Below are 24,192 nucleotides of genomic sequence, written 5' to 3'. Positions count from 1 at the left end.
CTTTAAACGCACCTTGTTTTGTCTTTCAGATGCGGGATGCAGCGCCGAAGGCCTACGGAGCGTGCGAAGAGTTGGTAAGCTTTTGTCTTTCAGATGCCGGAATGCAGCGCGAGGCGTTGGTGACAGCCGATGGACCAGGTAAGTGAAGAGCTGTCACTGAAGACCGTAATGCTAACCTGTTCTTTCTTGTCTTTATAGGTGTTGCTGAAGACTGGATTCAGAATGGTAAGCCTTTTTCCTTAGGCCCAGGATCAGATGCAGAAGACACGATGAGCGTTCTGCTGCGGAGGATGCAGAATAACGCAAAGCAAGATTCATCCATCGGGTGTGGTTTAAATAGCCTCCTGTAGTGCTTAGGTGTCTCCTTCCACAGCCACGCCTAGGTAAGAAAAGAGTTCCTGCTTTCCAGAAGAGTTCCAGTGTTCTGAATCTAGGGAGTGGCTCCTGCCCCACCCAACAGGAAAAGTAGTTCCAAACAGAAGAGGATCAGAGATTCAACTGGCAGGCAAGTAAGCAGCATGGTCTGCTGCAGGTAAGTCCACCCAAGCATTATGAGCCCGGCGCTTCCAGCGCTGGGACTGGGCATATTTATGAGCCTGGTGCCACTGGCGCCAGGACTGGGTCCAAAAGGTCCCAATTGGGACTGGTTGGCACTCGGAACCTGGGTTATGGATCTGCTTCCAAGGGAGTTGGGAAAACCCTGACCTTTTGGAAGCAGAGATCATGACATTACACCTGGGTGTTTGTAGTACCACTGGTGATACTGCCTTGGGGCGTCTAAGCACTGCGCCCATGGGAAAAGGGGTGAAAGAATGAAACAAACAGCCCCTGGTGAAGAGCGTTGGAGTGCCAAACCAAAGTAATTGGCAGTAACTTGTTAAGGGAGTAAACAGCCTTGGAGCTAAGAAAGGTTGCACCCATTGACGGCTATTCCAAGTTCTCGGCTTTAACATTAGGTGCAAACCCCAAAGTGTGCATCTAGGAAGGTCTTCTGATCACTGTGAGAGAGCCCACTGAACAAGACATATATTCTGCTGCTCGTAAACCCGCCCGTAGAATTTGCTTTGCAGTCTCCTTTCTGTCATTAATCAGCTTGATAGAACCAACCTTCATCTGGGGGACAAGTTTTCATCCACTTCTTTAGTAACATTACACAGTGTGGGAGTATCTGACTAATGTGACAGAGCCATTACCTGCCCTCAGTGCGAGACTGCCGAAGGAAAAAACCTTTCCATTTCAACTGGGCGTGTCCAGGTTATTACTCTTCCTTTCTGGGGGCAAGCTCCTTTGTCGCTGCTGGAACCACCAGGATGTCAGAAGTAGGCGGGTTGGTGAAGAACACAGGGTACAGGGCAATGCTCTTTTGCCAAATCTTTATTCATCACGAAAAGGTGGCAAACAATCAAACAGACAGCACACAAAATATTTTGTTTGAATGGCAGGAGGGTCTCCCTGAAAGGGCCCTGCTCCAGGATATCTGGTGCCATTGTGCACTTTCGAAAAACAACATGCAGTGACCGAAAAACAACATGCAGTGACCCCAGGGCATTGTACAGCTTTTATGCTGGTCTTCTGAAAAGGGATTCTGATATTATGGCAATATTATGGCAATTTCAATTCCAGGGATGTATCTAGGCCACAGACATATCAATAGTCAGAATCCAAGATGACCAAGCCCACATCATCCTTATAGAAATCTTCTCATAATTTCACACATTTCACCCTCAATGAAGAGCTCAAGCCCAAAAGGGACAGATTCGCCCCATTCAGCAAAGATCTTGGCCATATTTGGATAGATAATTTGTGCTTGAATCGGGGTAAATTGCACCCCCTCCTGTTCCTGAGAAAGAGCATCAAATTAGGTTCCAAGGTGCTTGGTACAGAGGCTGCTTTGCTGGAAAGGAGAGCATGGAGGCACAGAAGCAGAGCAGGATCAACATCCAATGCTCGGATTGATGTCAAAGGCATGTGTTGGCAGATTGGATGGGGTCAGCTACCTGCCAAAGAAGGGGCAATGTACCCTTGCCCAATCAACAATGTCAGATCCAAAATATAGTTTTCTTGCACAACTATTCTTGGCACTTGGCAATGCTTGCTTTCACGGCTTCCCATCATGTGAATTACTTTCTCATCTTAGTTTGTGTTGTATTGTGCTTTGAGTGAGTGCAGATGCATGAAGATGCAGAGAGAATGTTGGTGTGCCTGAGAGAATGTTTGTGTGCAAATGCAGGATTGAAGGTTCCGGGAGGCAGCAGTTGGAGAAGCCTAGCCTGGGTGATGGGACCCAGTGGTTCACTGTAATATCTTAAGCTGTAACTAGAATAAAGTTTACCTGAGTAACCTTAGAGGTGTCTCCTAGGAATCTGCTTTTCTACACTTTCCTTCTATTCAATTCAGATACTCAAAATCAAATGTCTTTGGCACTAAGCTGCCCATCCAGTGTGTCTGGGGCCCCCTTTTAACCCAAGCAGATTCACAGCCCTTTTCTGCACCTTTCCGGAGACCCGTCTTTGCTTGCTCTGGTTCTCTCTGACATACAGCGGCCTCCACGCCTTCCTTGCTTCCCCTCTGCTTACTTCACAGCTCCGGTGAACTGCAGTCAGCGGTCCTGCACCTGTGAGTGTTTGGGTGACTCTCCAACGCCCCCGGTACCTTTTCTTAGTGCCACACTGCTTCCTCAGTTCCACCTCAGACTGCCAACGAGCCCCTCTCGCTCGCTGCACCTGATCACACTCAAAATACCTCCCAGCATCTCAGGAAGGTGCCGTCTTGCTGCCCCAACTTCTGGCCTGGAGCTCTCCTTCGTGCTTTCTGTGCCTCTCTCCATTTCTCTCAGCTGAGCCTGTTGTAAAGTTCCCGGCTACATGATAATGAGCCCAACAACTAGACCTCTCATGTTTCTTCTTCCAGTCTGTCTTTGTGTTAATGGTGGCCGCCTTGTCTCATTACCCAAGCGGTGTGCATCGGGAGAGGGTGTTCTGGACAAATGGAGAAGGGATTGATAGTACCCTATAAAGGTGTGGGGGATATTTGACTCCTTACAAAAGTTAAATGGGGCATACTACGTCTCACCCAAGGGTGCCTCATCCCCACTCCCCAAGTCTCCTCCACCCAGGTGATCCTCCCTCACATATCCACTGCCAGGCTAGGATCCGAAAGTGGCGGCCTTCCCCTGGCCAACTTGGATAGGATATTTTTGGCAAAGAAGTGAGGACGCCCTCATATTCCTCACACCACACATTAAGAAAGGATTCTAAGGTTTGAAAAGAATCTGCTGAAAAAACAGGACACCCAATAAGCTTAAGGAGAGGAAAACCATTATCGTAACCAACATCCTTCTACACTCAGGGCGTGTTGCAAGCAATTGGAAATCCGACCATGTGGTGAGTTAAGAACATTGGGGCAACCACTGTCCTGTGCAGAGATTTGGTTAACTTCAAGAGAATTCATATCCCAGAATGGGAGGTGCATATAGAGTGCATTTAGAGAAGCTCTGGGGATAGTTGTGGTTAAAATTTACCAGCATTCCTGTAAAAGTGTACTGGCTGGCAGCTAAAAACATTGTGCCTTAAATGTATTTGATTTGTCATCCTCATCCCACAGGAGCCCTATTTAAAAAACACCTGAATTTCTTGATGCCATTTTATTTTGGGAACACCCTTTTTTGAACTTTGGTATAAGAACACGGACTGGCAGTAGAAGGATTTAGACTTCAAACTTCTTTCTTTATTGGCAGACATTTCGTTTGGATATTTTATATGTTCTTCTGCGCATTCTAGTGTTTTTTACCTTGTGTTTGGACTTTTGCTACCTGCCGAGTCGTTACCATTTTGCGAAATATAAAAAGATCTAATGAAACAGAAGAGATCATTATCAAGCACTACCTCCTGCTCACTGTGGTTACCGCATTTCCCGAGAGACTTGTCAATGATGGTTGGCTGCAATGTTTTCGTCCAGCTCAAAGTTATTAAGTATTGGTAGGAGGGGTACCAGCTTTTCCTTTTTTACATGGGCGCCACCAGGCACCCGGGTCAACAATGAACAGTCTCCAGCCGCCCACATTTAGAGTGGAGTTGGAACAGTACATACATTATGAGCAGAAAGCCCTGACAAAATGTACATGAAGCCCACAGACCACAAAATAGAGAAGAAAGGTAAGAGCAGAAGAGGGCTCTGAGTGCCCTAAAGGTATACAGAATAATGAGGGGAAAATCAGGGATGGAAATCAGGGATTAGTCGATGAGGAAGCTGTGAAGGCTTGGAGGAGCAGGACAAGGCTACGAATCAGGTAGGTTCATAAAGGAAATGGAAGAATGCCAAAAAACCTAGTACAGGCAAGAACGCTTTGAGATGCTTTGTCCACTTTAGCAGGTCAATTTGACGATATCCCACATTGGAAGGAGAAAGAACAAGCCGTCTTCTGGCCGTTACTTCAGTAACGGCTAGGGCACAGCGAAGCACCCCTGTGCCAAACTCGGCTTATGGGTCCCGCGCAGGACCACCAACATGGCAGCACCCATCAATGGACTTGGCACTCTCATGCGCTGTGGCTGAATGTTGTCGGAGACTTCACTGTCACCTTGTCGGGACATGAGCAATCCAGACCATGTGGGGGTCTCTACAAACAGGCAAGATGACCAGCTACAAGACACCAGCAAGTAAGGAATCGCCATCTCACAGATGAGAGCCCCCCCCCCCATGGACAGTGGCGCTTTGCCTCCCCTAACAAGGCCACTGCAACCAGGTTTCCATGGATATCGATTGTAGAAGTCCTTCACCAGACGAGTATCGAGTACCTGGGTTGCCAGCTCCCAAGATAGGTCATAGGCCACATACCCCTTTCCAGGTGATCAGATAATGGAGACGTCCTCGGCACATCTTGGCATTGCAGATCTCCCAGGCTTTCTATTCTAGGTTTCCAAGATCCATATTGAGGTACGTTTTGGTGGAGTCCGTTGGGAAGGATCAGGTTGCCACTTTTTGAGCAGGGGCATATGAAAAAATGTATACATTTTTCAGGTGGCTGATAGCTAGTGTCAGTGCGCCACAATTGAAATACATTGTAGCACTCAGAATGGACCCAAGTAACATGGAGTCAACGTCCCTGGCAGTTCTGTGCAGGTAAATTCCTGAGTCAATTGGGCTATACTGGGGTTCCTCTCTCTACCTCTTATTAGCCTGGATCTTCTGGTCTCTTAGTGGTCTGTAAAGATCTTTTTGTCGCCTTTTGGATGTCTTGAATACCTTGTATTAGCTAGTCAGCAGATGGAACTGTTTCCGGGCTTGATCCATGGCAACAGAGCAGTTTAATTATTCACTGAATGCACAATATTACTGTAGGTAGCATCCACATTATTGAGATACTCACTCCAATTGAATTGAGGAGGGTTTGAATAGAAAAGGTTAAGTACTGTTACGTTTGGTTGGACCTCTCAATTTGGTCGCTGGTATAGGGGTCATATCCTGAACTCAGGGTTCTTTTAATCTCAATGTGGGATGTGACTATTCACAGGACCTCATCACTTCTCCTTAGCAGAGCGCCCTACCTGTGAGGCTAGAGTGGTGAGGCTGCTACCCAATAGTCCCCCTAGGGGAGGTGGAAAGTGGGACCTCACAGGAAGAGACTCTACGATGGGGATAAGGACTCCAGTTCTGTGAAGGAACTCCCTAAACCCTTTTCCCTTGGGACCAGGTTCCTGTCATAAATCCCTGATAACACTACTGTCTTGTATGGTAATGTCTCTTCTGTCTTTGATCCACAACGTAATATGACCCAGACGAAGAAGAGCCAAAGAAACCTGCAGAGTTATAACATGTTGCTGAGAAGAGTTGGCCCCAAGGAGGCAGAAATATCATCTCAACAACTGTAAAGAAGGACTTTGACCTTCAGCTGGGGAGTATCCAGCCACAGGAAATTAAGAGCGAGCAAGTCAGCCCAGCCCAGGAAGTTCGAACCTGGGAATGCAAAGCTGCAAGAACGCCGGTCCCCATCGGTGAGGACATCCAGGAACAGTCGGCGGAGCACTGAGGTGGAAGCCAAGCTCCTGATCAGTAAAAAGTGGGAAGGAAGCCAGTGGTGGCATGACCTCGGGGAGGGGGACCATGTGGTCCTGCAACTGCACCAGAGCAGTGTGGCCCAAGTCTGTGCGGAGCCGCAAGAACGAAGCGGGGAGCGGAGCAATGCAACCAGGTAGGGGGTTGGGTTAGCTCAAGAGTCAAGAAACCTCCTTCGTCACAGCGGTGATACCCAGAGAGCAAAGAGAGCATCAAGAGTAATCTCCCTCGTCACAATAGCGATATCCAAAAATCTATTTATTCTAAACCTTCCAGCCATCACCTCTGTTTTGCTATTGTCACCCGAGTAGGACCGGTATGTCCAGACGTGGGTCCCGTGGCTGCTGGGCATAGAGACCCAAGCTACTCCTCACTGATGACGCCCAACAAGGCTGAAACATGTCTGGGGATGCTTGTGGTCTCATGCAGAAGGGATGTGACCTAGCAGTTCGGGCTGGACAACCCCTTTGGGGGTGGGACCAAGCCTGATTTGCATATGGTCTTTCCCCTTTTGTAATGGCTTGGCAGGAGAAGAACGATGGTCTGGAGGGTTGCCAAGAGCAATGCCAGAGGTTAAAATGTATTCTAAACCTTCCAGCCATCACCTCTTGTTTTGCTACAGAACTGCAGGTCAAGCATGTCCAAATAATTGATGTCATTGGAGTCGCCAGAGAAGGCCAAGGACTGGCACCAAAAACCCATTGACAGGGCCCATGGGTATAAAAGGTGGAGCGCACATCAGAGAGTTAGTCAGCAGTTGGGAGGGCAACAGGGAGGCTGTGTGGCTGAGTCCAGAAGAGGATCCCTTTTTGAGTGGAGGCAGCAGATCAGAGAGGGTGGCCTCCACTATAAAACAGTTTGCCATTGTTGAGATGCACCCATATTGGGACTGAGGTAAAAGGCTTGTTAATGCCTGGAAAGCGTTCTCATCTGTTGCATTCACTGAAACTCTTTTTATAAAAAGGTTTGGTATTTCTGCTGATAACTGCAGATATCAGTTCATGAATGAATTGATGTTAGTAGTTGGTTAACCCCAGGAACATTTGTACTCCTTTAATATCTTTGGGCCTCCACCAGTCCACTATTGCCTGGATCTTTTCTGGGTCCAGCAATATGCTTTGTTTGCCAACTATATACCTAAGTAATTTGAAAGAATCTTTCTGAAAAATAAACTTTTTAAGCTTACTGAAGAGATGATTTTGTTATAACAGTTGCAGTACCTCCTTGACACATCTTGCATGCTTTTCCACATTTGGAGAGAAAATCAGGATGTCATCTTAATGAACCCAAACAGTGAACCACACCAAATGAGAAAAAATGGAATCTGTAAAACGCTGGAATGTTGACACAGCATTAGACATACTAAAGGACATTACCTGGTACTTTAAGTAGCCTTAGGGGGTCTTAAAGTCAGTCTTCCACTCAACTGTGTATGTGATGCAAAGGAGGAGATAAGTCCCTCCAGAATACCTTAGATGCATGAAGTAATTGGATGATATCTCAGTTCAGAGGTAAAGGATATCTGCTCTTAAGGGTAATCTCATTCAATGTCCGTTAATCTATACAGGATAGAAGTGTTCCTTTGTTTTTGGTGACAAACAATATTTGGGCTCTTGCCAGTGATTGTGAGGGAGTAATCTAGCCCTGTTTCAGACACTCTGCTCAATGGTCTATCACAGCCTTTTGTTTCTTTTCGGTCAGGGTATATATATATATATATATATATATATATATATATATATCTATATCCGTGTGAAATATATCATCCTTTGATAACATTTATCTCGCAATCATAAGGGCTATGAGGAGGTAAAGATACCCTCTCAAATTCTGCAAATATATCCAAGAACTCAAGGGTTTCCTTGGGGAGTGTTTGGCAGCTGGTGAGTAGGCATCTATACTTGGCCACCCTGGGTATCAAAACGGAGTCCTGTCTGTTATTTGCAAGCACTTCTGTGTGCATGGGTACGCACAGAATATCAATGTCTGTGTTGTCCAGTTGATTAATATGTCCAGTTGATTAATGGATTGGGAGTAGATGAGGGCTGGGAGGATAGCTCAGGGTCAATGCGTTTGTCTTGGAAGCAAGACACAGATCAACACAGGCTTAAATCCCAGCCCAGCGCTTAGAGACTGGTCTCTGTTAATATAGCATGTTATAAAAGATGAATTAACATGGCAGTCCTAATGCCATCAACAAAACAAATTTGTATTCTTATCTAAAACCACATTCATTTTTTATTTATCATAATCAATATTCCATAGGCAACAATCTGAACACCACCTATTTATATACACCTTCATTAACACAGGACAAGCAGATAAAGAAAGATGTGCAGGTAAGAGTGCGTGTTGTGCCTAAACATAATCCATGTAAGTGCTCAGAAACAATTTCATAAATTATTAATGCTGCAATATGAAAAAATGGTTGAACTCCTAACATAGCCTCAAAACAAAACTACATGAATTTATAAAACCTCTACATTCAACGTCTACATGCACGTTCCATGACTCATATTACTTCTGGGACTTCAGGAAGCGTTTCCTTCTTGTCCTGTTCACCTATAACATTCTTGACAATGGCTTTCATTGATACAATTTATTGCATGATTGTGTGCCCACAACCAATCACTCATTGATTCTTATTAAAAAAGGATCATTCTTTTTGCTTAGTGTTGCTTTTTGATATCAATTACATCTGCTCCTTAGGTTGATCATATTTATTTTATATCACAATTAATGCATGTAGTTGTAGGCCGTTTTAAATGTACAAACCATGTCGATATGAGATGAATGCCAAACAATATAGACATCCAAGGACACAAGAAATAATAGCCATTAACAAACACTAGACATGCAAAAGCACAATTATCGTCTACGTAATCCATGTAAATAAATGGTATACTGCCAGTACCAAATTAATGGCAAAGTTGTGAATTCTACAGCACTATGATAAACAAAGACCCAGCGCTACCCCTTGCAAAACATTTGAATGAGATACATCAAGGGGGCTTGACCGCCTTCGAATATTTTGTGATTGACAATATCGAAGAACACCCGTGGGGAGGAGATGAGGAGAAAAAGTTACACCAGGCGGAAACCTGTTTTATTGGGGATCTAGACACAAATACATCAAGAGGACCCAATGTGGAGGAGGAGATGTATGAATTAAACAGAAAGTAAGCAATGATATTGAGATCAGCTTTTAGTCATAAGGGAGAATGAACTGCCATTGCCAAACCCCGAATAATAAGAACTCTAGAGGCAAACAATAGCCGACATTTTCAAGATCACTGTGTTTTGGGCATACACTAATTGTTATGAAAAACATTTTGTCGAATTTGACACCTAGTTTGTGGTATAATCGAATTTTTTTATGTAGAGGACCATGTTAGTTACTGTAAAGTAAATGCATATCTGGCAAATGGATGGGTGAATATAAAGAAGTACCATTAGCATGGGAATTCAACACCACCATCGGGGACAGCATAAGAATCTGAGATCTGAAGAGTAGTAATAACAGGTATAAGAGTGTGTCCACGTTACATTTTAAGCACCAATTAGTGCATGATTAAAAAGATTTGGACGATAGTATGAAGTTACTTTTTAAATAGTGTTTACATTTCTCTGTGATTTTATGCAAGAGAAGACATGTAATATTTAATAAATTGAATTGCACTTTAATAGGCACTTTGCACTTTATCTGTGACATGGATTTGCCGCGGTTTATTACACGGCACAAGCAAACCAGCGATCGCCTTCCTCTACAATAAATGTGGTGCACAATAAAAACGCTTTGATTTTTATACTTCAGATTCTTTTTGAGAAGGCCTCCAACCCGTCTCGCACATAATCCCCACGAATATCCAGTGCCCCCATCGACTAGGAACCAAGCTGGTGTGTATTAAGATGATATTTATTAATGCATTATTCATGTCAAATTAGAATAAACAGCTTACATCTGCAGGCAATGTTGTGGCAACACAGACAAAATATCCTTTTTGGTCAAGCACACTGAGATAACTAAAAAATATACAATGACAAGAATTTCCTTTTACTCCTCCCACCACTACAATCGGAGAACAGTTCCAAACACACTAAGAAAATGAATGCAAACAAACAGGAAAGTAAATGCACAAAGAATTACGCGTTGGTCCCAGCAAGCCTCACCCCACCCCCAAACATCCACTAGGTTTGTCTCTTTTGGATGGAAGGCAGTGGCAAGGAGTGGGAACACAAGGGAAAAATCGGATTTGGGATATGGTTCACAGAAACAATATAGGGAGGAGGCAAAGAATGGCAAAATTAGTTTTTAGAGCACAATGGAAGACTGTTTTTTTTTAATTATTAATCACAACTTCTACGGGAAAGAACCGAAAAGAAGGGAATTTGTTCGGTTTACAATTAAAAGACAGGCAGGTCTTTATAGATTATCAGTCAGCACACAAGGGGAAAATCGGATTTTGACTTGATCACAAAAACACTAGAGAAGAGACAGGGATGCAAGGGAAAAAAATTTTTTGGCACCCCAGGCAATAACACACAGGGTTTTAGGTTTGCCAGAACAGTATGGGGAAAACCGATTTTGTGATGCTTAGCACAATTTCAATGGGGAAAGAAAAATGCAAATGGGAATTTGTTTTTACCTTGCAATGGGGAAGTAGGAACAGAATGGGAACAATTTCGTATTGCACCCTACAATGGGACACACATGGAAACAGGGCTTTATGAAGTCAATTATTTTGCAAATCTTTAGGACTATACCGACTCACAAAACACTGGGAAAAGATTGTTGGTTTCAAATTCCACCAATACAGATCCCGTGGATTCAATGGAATTGATTTGCTTTGACAAATATGCTAAGGATCTACACAGGCGAATGGGGATTCTTCAATGGGGCAATGACTGAAATACACAGGCAAACAAGGGATTCCGCACTGGAGAAATGACTGAAATATACAGGCAAATGGGGATTTTGCAAGGGGGAACTATTTAAAGCAATGCTAAAAGAATACAGGGCCTACACACACTATGGTTTTAGGGGTTTAGTTCTACTCACTGGAGAGGTCTAGACTGAGCATCGGAGAGCATCAGGACACTTCTGGGACAGCAAAAAGGGGTCAGTCAAGGTCTCTGCTCTGTCCTACAAGGGGTCCCAAGTCAGCTTCTAAACCTCCTGGCTCCACTGCAAGCTAGGGCTCTCACTGCTGGGGTGTTCCTCCAGATTCCGACAGCAGATCACCTCAGGGGTTAGTGGAAGAAGTCTCCTGCTCTGAGGTGGACTTACTTAGTTATAGGGCAAATGACAACACTAATGTGTCATAGTTCCTGCAGAAGGGATTGGTCACTTCTCTAGTACCCCACTCCCACTTGTGTGCTGATCGGGTCAAAACATATGGGAGTGCTTTGGGACACCACGGGAGGAGACTACATCATCTCACTTCAACAGGGGGCTTGGTCTGGTTTGAGGACATAGAAATCTCACTCGCATGACAAGTGCCCTTAATCTCCATGTTTTGACAGGTATGAATGCATTTTTTAAACCTATGTGTTACTGCGAGTCAAATAAGCCTTGTCAGGTGTTCATCATTCCTGTGCAAAGATACAGTTTTTCTTCATTTACTCCAGAATTATATCAGTGAAAAATATGGCCCTTGGTGGGCGGCATTCGAATCATACTGGGCCTGCTTTAATCAACTTTTTATATCTCTCAACTTCACAAAGAGGGCCACATTGTTTTTATGAATGACTTACAAAAATCGTTTTGGGATCACCAGAAGGGGTTAGTTGACACCTTACCAGAAATCCTGCAGCGACTATTGTGGGATAAATATTGGCAATCCTACACGATGAAATGCGTTTCTCCCATTGTACACAATGGGCAGCCAAACTACTCTTTGGCTCTGGCCCCCACCCTCCTGGAGCACATGAGATCAGCAGATGGGTCTGTGTTTAAATTAACCTGCTCATTCCAAGGTCTAATCACCACTAATGCACTTTATGGGTTCGCCTGACTTGAAGGTCATCAATGCTGCAGACCAGATCTGTCTTATCTTGTCCACCCTGTGGATTTGATCTCAGAGCCTCTTATGCTTTGTATTTTTAAGAGAAGGCACTCATGTTTATGTTTATTAGGTTTATATAGTGCTTTAACCTAAAGCACTTTACAATATAACAAGGTACAATAATGAAAGAAGCATATATACAAGCATGAAACAAACCGGTGGGACAATATATAGACCAATTTATATAGATGGAGGGGAAGAAGGAAGGGTGAGGAGGCAGGGGGTGAGGGGTGGTAAGGGAGGAAGGAATGATTTCCAGAAATCTGATTCAAAATCATGTGGGTGAGAGAAGGAAGGTGAAGGGGGGGGGGGAAAGGGAATGGAACAGGGGAGCTGGGGAGGAGAGATGGTAGGGAAGGAAAATCAGGGGGGGTGGAGAAGAAGGGCTTTCAAGGAGGTGCAGAAGGAGGAGTAGGTGGGGATGGAGCGGATAGAGAGAGGTAAGGAGTTCCAATGTAAAGGGGCTAAGAGCTGAAACAAACGGAAGCTTGAGGAGGGAACGGGGGTACAGTCAGGAAGAAGAGGTCAGCCGAGCTGAGAGAACGGGAGGGAGTATAAAATGAGAGGAGAGAAGAGAGATAAGGGGGGAGCAAGGTCATGAAGAGATTTGAAAACCAGACAAAGGAATTGAAATTTAAGTTGGGAGAGAAAGGGAAGCCACCAAGGGAAGGAATGCAGCTCCACATTTGAAGAAATTACAAGCAGCCCATGGCCTCCCCACTCAGCCGAAAAGTGTCTTAACTTACATTTTACCTTTAAATAAGATTTTTAGAAAGCGCACAGTTACAGCACATATAGGGTCACTGCAAAGTTGTCCCTGGCATACAGCTGTTAACGAAAACATCATAATTACATTTTTAGGGGCTTTGTTGAACATCTTGCTTTACAGATTATCACTTTGGAGGCAAAATCGAAATGTTATTTTGTTGATTTCAGCCACGATAGGACTCCACTTTACTGCAGCTGCTTGAAACCAGTTCAGCATCCCATTAAAGATTCTGTGCACTGTTGTTTCATATGTGATGGGCTCATGATAAACAGAAACCAAGTTCATATTTTGAAAGTCTTGAAACCTTTTGCTGAGCATATTTTTTTAGCTTAAAGGGAAAAAAGTTACCATCATGAGTTTATTTCAAAGTAGGAAAAAAAGGCTTTGTTTCACTGTGACGGATTGAAAGACAATCTTGGCATTTTCCTTCAATATTCTGTGCAGAGGCCCATGTGCGTTTTTGTTCCTTTTTGAACGGTAGCATTATTTCAGCGCAGGCCTGTTTCTCAGGGGCAAGTCCCCCACTCACTATGGCCTTTCACCTATGGCATCCGGGGCTATTTTACCCCACAGATTAATTACCCCTAAAGGGTTTGGGGGAACTGTAGGTTTTAACAACCTGATGTCACGCATTTTAAAGATGGAGGTGATTTACTTATGGCACTGTTTGATTCATTAATGCCGATGTAGCCAAGGGCGAGCACATCAGTGAGGCAGCTGTCGGCTTTAAATACAATGAATATTGCTGATAACTCAACTATGACGGTCAGAATGTGTGTTTAGCCAACGTGCACTGCATTGTGGATGTACTGTGTAATACACATTTTTAGGATACATGGTTTACAGCATTAGCACTTTACTGACGTTTTTATTAATTAGAATTTATAATATACATAAATTGCACATTGACTGTAACCATGCTCTTCGAACGTGGAGAGCGTTTGAAATCGCCAAGCTGTTTTGCACTGGTATAAGACAAAAACCAGAGGGACAACCAATGCTGCTTAGGAATATAACATCACTTAAAGATGGTGCCCACACGAACAACAAGGGACTAGCCATGGCTATGAACATACTAAAATGATTTTAAGGGTGGAAAGACTCTTTTCAAATGCACATGTTTCACAATAAAAAAAGAATATTAACATGGTAACAAGCTCAACTCTGATGAAGTAGTTAGGCGAAACACGTTAGTTGTTTAGTTTTGCACACCAGCATGTTTGCTGCCAGGGGATGAAATAAAAAAATGATGTAATGGAACAACCGACGCAGTGGCCATGTTTCATTTGGTGATTTACTGAATAAGGATGAACCTTGTGAGTGCACAGCCATATATTCAGTGAAAAACTTCAGTTACGAGAGAGTTATGTGATCATATTTAACGCAACAAAACCCTTGAAATTCAGCAGATGTGGGAAGTGAGGACCATCTTAACTCGGCCTCCCACCATCAATATCCCCCATGATGTAATTTTGTATGTCATTGTGAATCCCTTCTGTTCTAATGTGTATGTGCTCATGAGCTTTGCAACGGGGTACACAGTTAAAATGGTCATCACTTCCCACATCCACTGAATTACAAGGGTTTTGTTGCGTTAAATCTTAACTCTCTCAACTAAAGGTTTTTCACTGAATTTCAAGGGGTCTGTTATACTATAGTTTCTTCTGGGGTAACGGCCTTCAGCCGTAGCCACTGTACATGTTACACCAATAATTTGTTCTCAAAGACCCACTGGTCCCTACCTAGCAGTTGTGATCTATGTAGGCATCATTCCCCCACCCCCCATTATCTATTCCCACAGAATTTCCCCAGAAATCATTTTCGATCCCCGGGGTAGCGTAGCGTTGTGCCGATTCCCGCGGTAATGGAAAACAATTGAAAATTGCCACTATAATACTGCGTGATTCCTGTGATAAACCGAAAAACACTTAATTAAAAAGTCTTTACTGTCCTCGTATGCAGTCACCAATGTGCTCCCCTCCTCTTTTCTTTGTCCCACGACTTCCTTTGATTGCCTTTTCCCTCCCTTGCACTCTCCCATCACCCTGTATCACTTTTCAGTTTGTTTGACAGTTTCTTTTCTAGAGGAGACTTGCGGCATTGGCATGGTGATCTCGCAAGATTCCCCCAGTATTCTCCCAATAAACTGAAAATCTTCTACCCGTAATTTGCTCCCCAGACCAAGCCCAACTTCACATGGTGTTCTCTTTCCCTCTCCCTACCTCTAGCCAGATACGATTGCATATTTTCTCCTACTCCAAATAGCTTTTTGAGCACTTTTCATTTTCGGCTTCGCCAGGTATAATAAAGGGAATTGCACACATCGAGCAAGAGAATTCAATAAAAAAGAATGGTGGCTTTTCATTTCTGAAAAAAGTCTTTCTGCTGCAAAGCACAATGGGAAAAATTTAAAAGATTTTGGGAGCGGTGGTACCACGCCTCCATTCAATATTTTAAAAACTACTGGGCGGATTTACTCCAAACCAGTCAAAGGAATTAGGTTAATACTTTGTGCCCAAGTTCCTACTTATTTGATCCATATCCGTCCAGCAGGTTTTGTGATAAAGCTGTACAAAATGCACCTTTTGTTAACAAATCTTTCCCAAAATGTCCAGCTTGGGGGGGCCGCGACACTTTTGTTTTGGAAACTTTCATCCGAATCTGTCCATCAAGTTAACCATTATTAGCAATAGAATTTTGAGAAAAGTCTATGTACAAAGGTTTCACCCAAACCATAGGGCGACGACTGCCCCTAAAATATAAAGGTTAAACATTTTGAGACAAATATAAAGACAAAATATGCACTGAAACACTACTCGTTTTGGACACACATCATAATCGCTGTACATACATTTGCTAAGCAGACATATCTTTCAAGTATTTTACAAATGTACATATCTCACTGTTGTCTGCTCACAAACAAATTTGCAATACATTTTAAGAAAATTGCAAACGGAGTAATATTTCAAAAAAGCAACTGGGACAAACAGCAATGTCATTACAATGCTGTAACCAATGCGCTTAGCATGAGTGAATAGCCCACGGGCCTCCATGTTATAAAGTATGAGTGGTGCATGCTTTTGATTTATAAGCTGCCCCTTGATATGCATCTATTTCTATACAGTACTCCACTGTCAACATTTACCATGTTTTAAGTACTAAAAAGTGCATGCACTCAAAACACTGAGCCATTATCATATTCAAAATCAAAGTCTCTTATGCAGTGCCATAAAAGCACCCTTTCTGATAATTTTTCTCCCACCAGATACTGTCCAAAATCACAACATGACAATGACTATACCATGAAGACAAAATGGTTTATGCATTCTTGAACAATACTATTTGATCGCTGCAAGTGATGTTATCTCTTCAAACAGTTCCTGGTCATCCAAGTCTTCTGCTCTACTTCCAGTACTACAGCCTTCCTCTATTGCTTAAAATTGGATCATGTACCTTTTTACACAAGGGGCTTTTCTAAAGGAAATGCTTGTCAATAGTGTCCGAAACCAATGATGCCCCGGAAAGTGGTCAGCCATTTGATGATAAATACAAATTTCCTTTTTATTCCTTTATTTATTTCTTTGTTAGCTTGTTAGGCGCTTATACATGAAATACATTCTGTTTCAAAGCACCCACAGGGCAGCCGGGAGGGAACATGGAATAGTACAATTAAATACAAAAAATACAGCAGGGGAAAGGACAGCCGAACCTACAATGCCTTGTGAGTACTCAGAACTTGCAAGTGCAGAAGGGGAAAGGGCAGTGAGGTAGGTTTTGAGGTGTCTGTGCTAGAGGGTGAGCCACAGATGAAGTGCAAGCCAAGGTAAGTGCTATGGGGCCAGGGGCCACGTTGGGTGGAAAGTGAATCTCCATAGCGGAGGGTGTGCCGAGGCAAGTGCTGAAGGACGACAGATGCTGGGGAGATTGTGTGTGAATGGTCAGAGGCCCAGTGGATGCATAAGGGTCCAAGACACCAATCACAGCAACTGTGGGATTAGCAGGGAAAGGAGGAAGGGAAGCCGGAGGAAAAGAGGAGAGACTTGAGGTGTTTTTGGAACTTCAGAAGGTCCTTCTCAAGACGTAGCAGGAGGGGGAGGTTGTTCCACAGGAGGGATCCAGCTGAGGAAAGCGAGCGCCCTCCTGCTTGCAGTTTAGCGAAACGCATTACACACAAAGTTGGTGCCAGAGGAGCGTAGAGGTCTAGAAGGAGAGTATTTGGTGAGAGAGAGTTGCAGATAGTGTGGTCCCAGGACCCAGGCAGCCTTGTGGATGATGCAGAGGGATTTGAATTTGATCCTTGCAGCAACCGGGAGCCAGTGGAGGCTATTGAATGCAGCAGAGATGCAGTCCCTGGGCTTAAGGCCAAGGATAAGTCTTGCTGCTCTAGTGTGGATTAGCAGAAGGGGTCACAGAGTGAAAGAAGGTAGATTGAGGAGGAGGCTGTTGCAATAGTCAAGCCTAGAGGTAACCCAAGATCGGGAAACATTGAGCTTCTGGGGGAAAGTGAGAAATCTGAGAATTCCTTTGAGAATTAAAACCCTTAACTTCAATGCCTCATTATTTCTAATGTTATGTACATTTATTTTTTACACCACATTTTATATATTTCATTATAAATCCATAACACCATACTGTACCTTTGGCATGATTTGCACTGCCATACACCTCTGGTGTATATATATGGTTATTTACTTGTTGTTTCACCAGTCACCTCTCTCTTTCCTACTTGCCTAACAACAATTCCGAAAAGTTAACCCCGACTGAGAATATGGACTCGTGTGCCTCGGAGTGTGAATTTCTCATTTGAGCCCATTTGTTCGTAATGTTCCGAGTCTAGTCATTCTGATCCAGACACTGTTCTTTTCAATATCTTTTAAAGACATTTCCAAAAGAGACATCAACAAGGTGCAGTGCTTAACTCAACTTTTAGACAGAAGGCAGGAGAACCTTCCAACGGGCAGGAGGTAAAAACCTTCCCAGATTCAGTTTAAGGAGCAAAACAAGAGAGCCCAGCCTGGCACCAGCCCAACACCCATCAGGCAGTTTAACTAACGAGATTTCTCCCACCGCCCACAAGTACATTTTGAAAATAGTAGGTCAAAGAAGCCACTGGAGTTGCAAGCAATACTGAAGACCACCACATGGGACATTGCAACACTTCTTGTTCCTTGTCTGTGTATCCCCAGTTTAGGATCACTAGGTTAGATCTGCCCTCCCTTCGCTGATACCGCTATCTTGCACCAGGCACCTGCTCTCCAGAACCGAAAAGGTGGGTCAGAAATGCTGGTTTGCTTGATGCAAACCCTGTTTGCCTGGGCTCAGGCACTCTATTTAGGTAATGATAGCATTCCCACACTTCCATTAGGAGGCTGTGGTGAAGGTCAAGAACAGATAGATGGCAGTCCACTCGCAGACCTTGTTGGAATCTGGGCGGGGTTGACCAATGTGTATGTGTGTGGGGGTTTAAGATGATGAGAGAGTGAATATAAACCCCTCAAACCAGGGGCAAAGTAAGTTATTGGCTGAATCCAGGCTTACTGACAGAAAATATGCTATGATCCGAACTAAGGCCCCTCAAGAGGGGTCACCACAATTTTGGGAGACCTTGGCTCACCTTTCTCCCTGCAAGAGGGCCCTTCATGTAGGATTAGAAATTGTTGGATGACTAATAAGGATCCTGTGAAGCCTTCTTTAGAGAGACTTGGGCCAGTAGGGGCCTTCAGAGCCATTGCAGGGATAGAAGCTCCATCTCCCCCTATGAAATTGATTGACTGGGCTAATACAAAATAGGGTTAAGCCCCTAAATATTGTTTTTATGAAAGACATGGGGCAGTAGGGCACATAGCACAGCAAACCTACTCCTACACCTCTCACTGCAATGTGCTTAACTCAAAGGAGCCATCTGCCCAGAGAGGTCCCATCTTGCACTGAACAAAGGTGAAATAAGCTGTCCTCCCACAGAGGACATGAACATGTCCAAAACTGTATTTAATCTACTTCTTATGTCCCTGCTAGAGGTTGACCTCCTCCTGAGGCCTTTGGGATAGCCAGATAAGTGCTCTGATTGCGGTCTTGCATTCCTGTCTCTGTCACTAGCCCCCAACATGCAAGGTTACTTCCAAAGTATATCCGGGAGGGGCTCCAAAAACTTTGCGCTGTTAATATTTTTAGGGTGTCGGTAAAATACTTAGGCCAATGATAACAGGATGATCAATGTATCAACCTGACAAATATGCTGCAACGAAATGTCCCGAGACTCAAATATGCAAGGGTTCAGCTTGATCACTCGCCTGTCGTGATCATAACCGTTTCCACAATGTGAACTCGGTTGCAAACTGGCAGTTTCAACAGTGTTGTTTTACCCCAACTAAAAATATTCTCCTGCTAGTGTATACATTGCCCCAGAAAATAACGATGCCACTTCCGCATTGGCCCAGGTCACCTTCACAGTTTTACATACTTACAAGGTGCAGTTGTTTCTACAGTTGTCAAAGTTGCACATGTTGTATGTGAGCCCTCAATTAGCAGAACCTATCTCTACCTTCATTGCCATTGGAAAGGACACGTTTTTAAGTGCCTAGTACTGGGGTTCAGGCTGATTCCAAGTTCTCCAGGTATTGGCAGATGCAGTGACTTGCCAAAGAATACTCAATGTGTTCAGTTGGGCAAGTAGGGCTTGGACCCAGGTGTCCATGTTCCACCACCAACTGTACTGTGTAGAAAGAGGAGAGTGCATGCCAATCCCAAAACCAGCAGTGCAGAAGAAGATAAATGCCAACCCAAATTCATTTTACCAAATACCCAAAAATCACAGAGTAAATAAATGTTCACCTTTGTATCCTTGCTCGGTCTCCCTGAGGTCAATTTTTGTGATGGACTTGAAATCCGTGTCCCACAGCCGTATGCACCCATCTCTGCCTCCAGTGGCAAAGCCTTCCTCACAGGCATACATGCTGAATATTCCGGCCTGTTAACAAAAGCAACATGTTCGATTATGTATTGAAAAATCCTACATGAGTAATAGAGGTCAGTCACCCAGAGTCAGTCTTCATAGACTATTTATGAATGGGCCCAAGACATGCTGCCTGGGCTCGTCTCTCACGCGGGTATTCACGTCTACACTTTGGCAATGCACAGGCTCTGAGTGATGATGGCGCTCCTAAGGGCAGCGCTTCAAGTAATCACCTTATAGCTTGCAGCTGCATGCGCGCGCTCCAGCCTCTTCTGAGCAGGCAGTGCACTCCCTCTTTCATTCTAGTCACATGTCAATAGGCTTTGTCCCTTTTGGTCTGAGATGCTTCTCGATGACGAGTTTTTGTGCAGTTCCCCAATTTTCCAAATCCGCCATTATCCGGGTTTCTATTCGCATACATTTCCACGACACACAAGACAAAGGCAGACAGACGAGAACAATGCACACAATGCCTTCGTGTTCATTTTCCATTGTTGCGCTTCATAACGAGAGCAGACAGCCACGGCAAAACAAACCGCAGTGTTACAGTATCAACAGTATTTTCCAATTGTTAGGCTGTTTTTTATGTTAAGACTTTCCACAAGAGTGCACGATCATCTACAGTATTACTTTCTTTGTATGCACAAGGGCATTTTTACAAGTGCCACAGTGGTAAACTAAGGAGCAATTATAACAAGATCTAAAACGTTTGCGCGTGTTTGACCGCCGGGACGATTTGCTTAATTTTGAAGGCAGAGAGAAAGTCTAATTAACATTTCCGCCTTCAAAGATTACAGTTTTACAGCTGCATGAGATTTTCAAGCAGGCACAAAATAAATGGATTCCCAAGGAAAGCGCCTCCATTTAGCACTTGTAAAACCAGGCGGATTCCTTCGTAATCCGTCTGCAAAGTGTAATTTGAATAGGTCATTTACATTTTTTACAAAACGAAGCGTAAAACCCAAGAGTAAAGGGAATTTCGCCTGTTTCTATGCTATTCTGCTTTGCAAACCTTTAAAACTGCATGCAGAGGACCCAAAGACACCCAAGTGCTAGCAATGGCTAGCAATAAAATGACCCCCACAATGAGACTCATTTGACATAATTGTTAATTGCCGGCAGGGGACCACTTACGTTAACATTCACTCGCACGGTGTAATTGACCACATTTACAAAACGGAGTGGGAAACAAAAGAGTAAAAACAGGCGAATTGCCTTCAATCTTTCATTTTACTTTCCAGTTTGTGAAAGCTATTAAGGTCACAAACTGTATCCTTTGCAGACAGCATTTACATCATTTTCTTATTATATACCTGCTTTTAGCACACCAGTGGGAGAGAAATCATCACTTAAGAGAAATACCACCTTTTCCTTTATCTCAACCTTCACAATTTTTTTTATATAGATACATTTTTTCAAGGATTACCTGACGAGCCTCTAGGAGTTAACCCCAACTTTTGTGTGTGTTCCAAATAACACTTAATTGAAAAACTACCTGCTATAACAGGTCTCCTTGCTCGGCCTACTACAAGTGGTGTCAGTGTGGGATACTGAGCTGTGACACCATGACTCAGACCACACACAACCAGACCTTTTAAAGGTGGTGTTTACCTATTCAGAGGTCAAGTTACCTACCAACATGGGCCATCCCAGGCTCAGTCGGGCTTGATGTTTATGGTGTAGAAGACCTGATCATACCGACAGGAGGGTGGAAGAGTATTAAGACTGGGGTAGTGGTGCAACTTCCTTCAAACACCTATGGTCAAGCTATCCTCCACTCAGTTGGGTAAGTTGGGCGTAATCGATCATGATAGCCAATGGGAGCTTGAGGTATAGCTTTACGATGACAGCTATGATGATTACACAATTCACACCAGGAACACCATAGCCCAGCTAATTTGCTGAGCCAATCCTTTAAGTACCCATCACCTTCTCCCCATCCTCAAAAAAACCAGCAGACCCCCTCCCCCCCAATTCCCAGCCTCAAACCTTGCCCGATGAAGGAGAACACTATAACCAAGCCCCAACAACACAACGCCATAAGTGAGACACCACATACCTCCCCCACTACCACAGCAACCCACCGTCAGATCCACTCAACTACACCTCTAAAACCCACCAAACCTAGTGAAACTATCAGGAGCCTTACTCAATGTAAGATCCCTTGGAGCTCACGCGACCAACATACACGATGGTGTACTAGAACTCAATCTTGATTTCTTAATCCTCACTGAAACTTGGCTAAACAATGCATCAGGCCCACAGATCACACTTACAGTCCCAGCCGACTACACCCTCATCAGAGCAGAGCGATCAGACGCTATTGATGGAGGAGTAGCCATAACTCACAAAACCCTACTACAGTTCAGGGAATGCAAAACAGATTCACTGAAGGGTTACGAAACTCTTGCTCTGAAACTAGCCACCAGCCCTAAAACAACAATGAACTTCCTCATAGTATAGAGATCACCCAGCTCTTCCAATAATTCCGACACAGACTTACCTCTACTAATCACACCCACACTCCAACCCAACACAAAATACATACTCCTAGGAGACCTCAACCTAGGTTTCAATGACCCACAAGATAGCTAAGTCACAGCATGCCACAAAGCTTTCTGTGAAATGCAATTCACTCAAATAGTGAATGCCCCCACCCACTCCAAAGGAAGACTCCTTGACTGCATACTTACTTTGTTATGGTCACTATGGTGTTCAGACATCCTTCAGATGCAATGGACCGACCACTATCTAATCCCCTTCAGCATAAACCTAAAAACAGCCCTGATAACAAAAACCCCTAGGCTGGCTCCCATCCAGGTCAGAAACGCTCACAAACTTGCCCCTGAAAATCTAAACTCACTACCTCACAAACTGCTCAACTCCATAACATCAGACAAACTAAATTCGAAAACATCTCAGACCACTATCACCAATGCCTAAAAACTGCCATAAACGAAGTAGCCCCACTCAAAGCTAAAATGCCCAAACCCAAACGCAGTTCCCCTTGGTTTAATGACGAACTCAGAAGAGAAAAAAAGAGCTTTAGAACACCTCTTTAGAAAAAAACAGTTCCTATAACTCCAAACCAAACTGCAACAACTCACCAAAGCCTACACACTCAAGGTATTCTCCTACAAAGCTAATTCACTCAATAATCGGATTGCTAATGGAGCCTCTAAAACCAAAGAATTATTAATCATCAAAGAACTTGAATCCCCTATTCAACCCATCAGCCCTGTCACCATCAGCAAAGCATGGTGCACTACCATACAGGATGCCCTTTCCAATAAAATACTCTCCAAAGCAAAATAGCCTCACAAACTCCTCGCGTCCACAAATTCCCCCCACCATCCCCCCACCAACACCACAAGACTGGACGTACCCAAATTTCACTTCCAACAGGTCACTAATGATCAAGTCCTTAAAACCATAGCCTCCCTTAAACCCTCCAATTGTAAAGGCGACAACTTTCCAGCCAAAGTAGTTAAAGATTGTGCCAGCATCTTATCATCCACCATCACTCATTTTGTGAATGAATCATTCAAATCCAGTGAAATACCAGCATCCATCAAGGCAGCTTGGGTCACACCGCTACTTAAAAAACCCTCATTAGACCCCACCAACCCGACAAATCACAGGCCTATAACAGTCCCATTCCTCCTCAAAATTATTGATAAAATAGCCTACGCCCAAGTGCAAACCCACTTAGGACAGAACCACTTGCTAGGAGACAGACAATCCGGATTCCGACCCTGCTCTTCTAGACCTCAAGAACCAGATGGATTCCATTAGGGACTCTGGCAAACTAGGCATCCCATTACTGTTAGATCTCTCTGCTGCTTCGACTTAGTCGCCCATGACAAACTATGCCTCACCCTAGCAAGCAATTTCCATTTCTCTAAGAAAGCCACAAACTGGATAAAATCTTTGCTCTCAGACCATACCGCAAGAGTTGCCCTAGGAGAAGCAGCAGCCGACCCCATCCCTGTACCACTGGGAGTACCACAAGGCTCCTGTCTCTCCCCCACATCATACAATGCTTACACAAAAGCTACTCTTTGCAGCCTTAGACGCCATGGGAGTAATTTATACAAACTTTGCTGACGAAACGCAAATTCTTATCCCCATATAAGGCAACCTCGAACAAGACACAATTTGCATAAACAAAATCTACTCCCTGATCCAAAATTGGATGGCGAATAACAGTCTCTGCCTCAACAGAGAAAAAACAGATTCTTATAGTAGGCTCCCCAACAAGACTCAGCAAACTCCCTCCCGACTACACCTCCATCCTAATAGATGGCACCCCATCCCCATCTCACACAAAGTCAAAACCTTAGGAGTTCACC

The 24,192-nt window shown here is 43.9% G+C and overlaps 1 protein-coding gene across 3 annotated transcripts in view; it reads right to left on the bottom strand.

Annotated features, from left to right (window-relative positions):
- Positions 1-24,192, bottom strand: part of EML6 (EMAP like 6) — a 3,038,586-nt gene that overhangs the window by 2,551,563 nt on the left and 462,831 nt on the right. For all 3 annotated transcript variants that reach the window (XM_069608236.1, XM_069608238.1, XM_069608237.1), the window contains exon 6: positions 19,720-19,855. In XM_069608236.1, the coding sequence (XP_069464337.1) occupies positions 19,720-19,855 (136 nt within the window). The remainder of the gene's footprint in view (positions 1-19,719; positions 19,856-24,192) is intronic.

The sequence above is a fragment of the Ambystoma mexicanum genome, chromosome 4q (assembly GCF_040938575.1).
Source record: "Ambystoma mexicanum isolate Mex_15411 chromosome 4q, UKY_AmexF1_1, whole genome shotgun sequence".
NCBI lineage: Eukaryota > Metazoa > Chordata > Amphibia > Caudata > Ambystomatidae > Ambystoma > Ambystoma mexicanum.
This window is presented reverse-complemented; position numbering and strand designations above follow the sequence as displayed.